The sequence below is a fragment of the Tupaia chinensis genome, unplaced genomic scaffold (assembly GCF_000334495.1).
Source record: "Tupaia chinensis unplaced genomic scaffold, TupChi_1.0 Scaffold000355_1, whole genome shotgun sequence".
Lineage (NCBI taxonomy): Eukaryota > Metazoa > Chordata > Mammalia > Scandentia > Tupaiidae > Tupaia > Tupaia belangeri.
Genome location: NW_006159850.1, coordinates 4,481,045 through 4,487,495, shown reverse-complemented (window position 1 = coordinate 4,487,495; position 6,451 = coordinate 4,481,045). Strand labels below are relative to the sequence as shown.

The window sequence follows — 6,451 nt, the reverse complement described above, 5'->3', positions numbered from 1 at the left end:
GGGGTCTGAGTTCACACGGGGCTTGGTGTGGATGGGTGGCCACGATGCTGGGGGCCGCAGCTGCACCCACTGCTATACCCTGTCGCAGCCAAAGTAAACTAGGCCCCAACTTGGTGGCTCTAAGCCATGTGTGTGGTGTGTGGTGTGTGGTGTGTGTGCCACGGGGCGTAGGAGAAGCCCTCATGGCAAGCTGAGCCGGACCCTGCTCCACACGGATCTGATGGAGCCACCTTGGGGTGTCTGGCTGGTGGTGGGTGGTCTGCAGGGCCCTCCACGTCCCCCTATACCTGGACCCATCCAGCAGGCTCAGCTCGCTCCACGAGGGCCCTCCAGCTGGCTAGCCAAAGTTGTCCATGGCAGCTGGGCTCCCCTCCCCCAGAGCCCAAAGTAGAAGCGTCTATCCTCTTAAAGGCCAGGCCCAGAACTGGTACCGTGTCCCATATGCCACACCACCGGACAGCCATCCCAGAGCGCATGTAATTCCAGGGCAGGGGCGCCGGCCCTGCAGACTTCTCGGAGGAGGAAGCACTGGAAGACCTGGACCATTTCTGTCCTGGCACAGTGAGGCAAGCACTTCGTGGGTCAAGAGACAGAGAGAGCCAGGGACAGCAAGTGGTGGACCCAACATTCCGAGTAGACGTCTACACTGTCGGCCTGCCACGTAGCAGCAACGAAGAGGGGGTGGGACAGCGAGGGGCCAGCAAGGTGCTCGAGGCTGGAGCTACCGGGTCCCAGCTGGGGAGGCGGCCCTCACCCACTGGTGAGGTGAGCCGAGAAGAGTGGGACGGCTTGCACCGCGGGGCTGGCACAGCCATAACGTAAACTCTTCCTTGTCCTCATCGAGTTCATGACAAAGCCCCCGTGCACAGAGATAAAGGCCCCCGAGAACAGCTGGGCTCTGCAGAGATGACACCGGGGAGGGCTCTGCAGCAGGTCACTGTGCAGATGTGGCGTAGGGAAGGGCAGAGCATGCGTGCTGGGCCACCGACACCAGGAGACCACACACCGCCACCAGAGGGTGCCCGTTGGTCTCGGCTGGGTTTAGCACACAGGTATAGGAAGGGGCGTGGGCCTTTCGATCCCTCCACGTCCCTGCAGCCAAGAAAGCTCAGCTCTCACACCAAGGCTGCACCAGCTCCTTCCTACCTCAAGATCCCCAGGACATCCCCTGAAGTCCTTGGCACCAATGGCATGTGGCCATCTGTACCCAGCCCATGCAATGACTCCCCCAGGGCTCTAATACCTAGTCAGTAGCCCTCCCGAGAAAGCCTGGCCTTATCCTACACGAAGACACCTCCCCAGTATGTACCCAGAAACGTGGGCACTGTCCTCAGCACCCAGTCAGCCCACCCCGAATCAGGTTCGCGTGCCCTAGCCAGAGTTCTGAGCAGCTGGAATGCTCTTCTGCTGAGCTTCGGAGCGTTTCTCAGCACAGTCACATCGCAGCCCACTGGCGCTGCCACTGGCGGTCAACTCTCCTTGCCCTGGAGGGCCACGTGGTTATGAGCCCATTAACCCACCAGGAGGTTCAGACACACAGGAGTCCCCTTCTTCCCGAGGTTTTACTTTCTGCAACTTCATTTACTGATGGTCAACCAAAATATTAAACAGCAAATTCTGCAGTAAAGGCAAGTGGCTTGGCAACATGTCGCACTGTCTCACGCCAGCCAGCTCCAGCTTGCTCTGGACATGAATCACCTCCTCGTCCCTCAAATCCATGCAGTGGGCACTGTCCACCTATCAGGCGCCTTGTAGCCATCTGGCTCATTGGTAACAAAACCCAGCGGTACACAGGGCTCGGGACTACCTGCAGTTGCAGGGGTCCATGGGGGCTTGGAACACATCCTGTCTGGACAAGGTGGAATCGAAACGGGCCGCTGTTCCCACCATGGGCAGTCTGGTGTAAGACAGTGCTTCCTGCGACATGGCAGCAGCAGGCTTCCCCAGCACCCCACAGCCGGAGCCTCCCACTCGTGGGTCAAGAGACAGAGAGCCGACGATAGCGAGTGGTGGACCCGGTCTGACCCTGACATTCCAAGCAGACGTCTACACGCTGTCGGCCTGCCATGCAGAGGGAGGTCCTGGGTCATGTCTGAGGTCCCCTCATACATGCCAGGCACGCACATGTGTGCCCCGCTGGAGGAGCATGCCCCCCTTCTCTGACCCTTCCCTCTCTCCCTCCTGCTCTTGAAAAAAATAAATACACTGAAAAACAAGTCTAAACACGCCAATTAAAAGTCTACAATCATTAAAGCGGATACAAAGTAAGACCCGACCATATGCTGCCTATGAGCAATGCATTTTAAAAACGAAGCCACAGTGAGGATGCAAGGTGCAGAAGACATGAGAACTAGCAGCCACGTGCCATCGAGGGGCAGGGCTGGCTGGCCAAAAGCCGAGAAGGCAGCTTCAATGCCAGGGAGGAGGAGAAACGCACCCAGGGCATTTTCTGTGTACAGAAAGCCGGATCCCACGTGGCCGACCATGGTTGGAACCCCAGCTCCTATGACTTGAAACACCAGGCTCACGTGCATGTGTGCAAATCCCAGTAAGATAAAGAAATGGAAGAAAGGAGGCCTCAGCATGAACATGACCATGCCCCACTGCGGCAGGTGGGGAAGAGGGGTGTCTTTCTCTCCATTAGCACACAAGTCCTCTGGGAATTAAAAAAAAAAAAAAAGATGTATCTAAACACAGAACTTCAAAAATCATAAAGCCGAGAATGCAGAATTAAAAGAAGTAATAGAATTTGCGATCATAGCCAGAGACTGTAACACCTGTCCTAGACATGTTTAGATCAGACACCCCCAAAGATCTGAGCAAAGCCGGTGGGCGCCGTGACCTAATGGTCGTTTCTGGCATTGCTGCACCAACAACCGCAGACACACCCTGTAAGTGCACGTGGAATGATTGACAAGGCCCCACTCGCCGGGCCTCAGCACCAGCCTCAACAGCTCTCCAAAGCCTGAAATTACAGACTACATTTTCTGGCCATGACGCAGTTATGGTAGAAACCAAGAAGGGACTCCCAAGCAATTCAAAATTAAACAACACAATTGTGAACAAGCCACAAGTTAAAGATAAAAACCACAGCAAAAATTAGCAGGTATTAGGAACAAAAACAGAACATATTGAAATTGGTAAGACACAGCCAAAGCAGCATCTAGAGGGAAAGTCTTAGTGGGGTATTAGGGGCCAAGGCAGTGTGGGGACTGAGAGCCTCAGCCAGCCCCAGTTTAGAAGTACTAATGGTTACTGACAATAGGGGCTTCTCATAGCTGGCTCCACGTTCTCGTCTGTGAAACCCCACTCAGCTGGGGTTACCAATTCTGAGTCCCTTCCACCCTGTGTTAGGAGCTTGGGCCTGGGTTTGGCCTCTGCTGTCCCCCCCAGCACCCTACCCGGTGTTAAGTCCCATCCATTAGGTGGGAGTCCTAGAGGCCACCAGACCCAGCAAAGGTACTCACACTTCTCCAGCTGGTCCCCGATCACCCTGAGGAAGGCCACGGAGATCATGAGCAGACTGGTGACAAAGCAGGCCTCGCAGAGCTTCCCGAGGCTGGGGCCACACAGCCCCCTGACCACGCCCTGGTAGGTGACCTGGCCGCTGACAGAGGCTGCATAGCCCAGGACGACCAGCCCGCTGATCAGGAAGACCAAGGAGACCTGCAGGGTAGGACATGGAGTTGGGGCACCCCCACCAACACCCAAGTCCCCCAGCCGGCAGTTGTCCATGGCCTGGGGGCCTCCACGTCCTTCCCCTGCCCTCAAACCGGAGCTATAGAGCAGGGACAGCCTGACGGCCTCTCTGGCCTGAGTCTGTGAACCTGGGGTTCTAATACCACTCTGCCCCTTGGGACAGAAGGGCATCAGAAACCCAGAGTCCAAAGCGGCCTCCTAAAATCGCCTGGGCTGTGGGTGGAGGCCGTGGATGTGGGGGTTAGGGACCCACAGTGGAGCAGGCATGCCGGGGTTCAACTTTATCTCTGCCCTTCACCTACAGTGCGGTGTGAGGCTCCCCAACTGTTTCTCTGTCTGCGAGGCGGGGTGGCGCTGCCCCCTTACGGGGCGTTCACATCAGGCAAAAGGCAGCAGTTGGCACGCCTGGTGCGGAGGCCAGCTGGACAGCAGCGCTTGAGTGGCAGCGGCCGTTCCCCCTGCCCCTCCCCCCGCATGGCTCACGTGTTTTCCCAAACATGTGGACATGCCTGCATGTGCCAGCTTGCAGTCTCCAGGACGAGGTCGCTGCCCTCACCTTGTCCCAGTGGTACCCGCCTCCCCAGGCCCCCTCTGCACCTCTCGCCTTAATTCTCGGGTTCCTTGGACAGCGCGTTTCCCAGACAGCCTGGCAGCACCCTCGTTAATCCCAGCGGCTGCTCGTGCAAGGGCCGTGAGGAAACGCACAGAGTCTTAGCGTCTCCGTGGAAGGGGCCCACGACAGACACGGGCACCCACGCCCTGTCAACACATAACACATCTCCAGACCCTGGGCAGTCCCCACCCCATCCCGGCCAACTCCTGCTTCGTTCCCATTCCCGCAGGAACAGACCACTGATCAAAACCCCCACGGTCGTTCCTGGCTCCTGCACATGGCACGCTGCTTGGTAGGGTCACCCACTTTGTACGCATCGTCGTTCCTGCCTGTCTTTGCTGTGTGATATTCCACTGTAGGAACAGATCACAATTTGTTTATCACACACTGATGCCCGGCACCTGTCAATGGAAATGTCATTAAATGAAAAAGGACGTGTGCCCGTGGGATTCAAGACCGTGAGATGAGGGCTAGCTGGTGGCACATGGTTAGGTGCTGGATTCCCAAATGGCCAACTGCATGGTTTGAGTCCCAGACCTGGCAGCTTCAAAACCACACCAGGCACATGTGCGTGCATGCACAAAATCCCGAGAGGAGAGTGGAGGAGGAGTGAGGCGTGGCCGCCCCTCCAGGGGGTGCTTTCTCACTTTCCCTCTATCCCCCTCCCTGTTTCTCCACGGGCCCTATAGCAAATTTAAAAAAGAAAAGAATGAAAATAACTCAAGGTGAGGTCATGAGGACCAGCCAGGTGGCCCTAAGCCCACAGACAAGTGTCCTTACAGCAGCAGAAGAGGAAACGCCGTGGGGAGCAGGAGGCAGAGTGGGGTGCTGTGACCACAAGCAAGAGCCCGTGTTGCCACTGGGCGGTGGGGGAGCCTGGGGGAGCTCTGCTGGCCCGAGCCCTGCCTTTGGCCTTTGGAGCTGAGACACAAGCACCACTGTTGTTGTGGCCCGCTTTGTGGCTGCCGCACCCGTTGGGAGCCCTCCTGCGCATCTCGCCCACACTCTACGCTACTGAGCACTGGGCTGGCCTATTTTCACACACTACGGAGCCCCAGAGAAGGGCGCACGTCGGGGGCCCTCGGTGGTTGAGAGGAAGGGGCAGGGGGTGGTCAGGAGGGGGCATTAGCCAAGCACGGCCATGGGACTGGGTGACCGCGACAGGGACAGAGCCTCAGGGCAGCAAAACAACAAAGAGCCCTGGCCTGTTGCAGACCTGGAGGACCCACGTGACACCAATGTCAGGAGACCTCCAACCCCACTGCAGGCGTCAGAGACCCCTGTTCTCTGCCCACTGACCCGGCAGGGCCATGTCGGAGTGCCTTAGAGAGGGACACGGGCTGAAGTCCGGCCAACTACAAGGAGGGAGGCTCCCCAAACCTGCCGTCTCCATGGGCCACCTCCCACCCCCTTCTTCCTGGCAGCTCTAGGAGAGAGCCAGCAGCTCAGGGGTGAGGGGGTATCAGAGACCAGCTGGCCTTGTTGAGGGGGTGGCATTTACTCAGGTGGGGGGCCCTTGTCCCTCTCCTCACGTCTGCCAAAGGCAGAGTCTAGACCCTCCCGCACAGGCAGCCATGGAGCTCAGGAGCGGGTCAGAAACATCCGGTCTCGGCCCACCCCAAGCCTGGTCAGCGTCTGCACTTTGGCAAGGAGCTCGGAATTGGGGGACAGACACCCACATCTCTCTGCCTCACCACACCCCTGCTGTTCTTGGAGCAGCTCCCACCTGACCCCTCCGGGGCTCAAGGCCAAGCTTCTGCCCTGACCCTGGAGCGGCCTTCCCGGAGCCCTCCCCACACGGTATGCACTTCTCACAGTACCTCAGGTCCCTCCCATCCCTCCCATCCTGCCGGGCTCAGCTCCTCAGAGGGGCCTGCTGACTGCCCTGTGTCCTGAGTCCCGTCTCCATCCAGTCTCCCGTCACGGGGAGGACCACACCAACTTAGTCCTTAAACACCAGCACAGAGCCAGGCCTCGGCCAGCCCCAGGTGGGTAGCATGTGTCACACCGAACACCACAGGGGGCGGGGACTGGCAGCCCCCAGAGGCCATGATGGCCCTGTGGCCCACCAAGGGAGGACGCTTAGAAGCCAGCCATTATCGGCTGGATGCTCCCGAGGGGGATTGGCATCAAGCCCAG

General features: G+C 58.4%; 1 protein-coding gene across 1 annotated transcript in view; it reads right to left on the bottom strand.

The window, feature by feature from the left end:
• SLC38A8 (solute carrier family 38 member 8) overlaps positions 1-6,451 on the bottom strand; it is a 26,567-nt gene that overhangs the window by 19,094 nt on the left and 1,022 nt on the right. Inside the window, exon 2 of the mRNA XM_006152573.2 lies at positions 3,468-3,666. Within this exon, the coding sequence (XP_006152635.1) occupies positions 3,468-3,666 (199 nt within the window). The remainder of the gene's footprint in view (positions 1-3,467; positions 3,667-6,451) is intronic.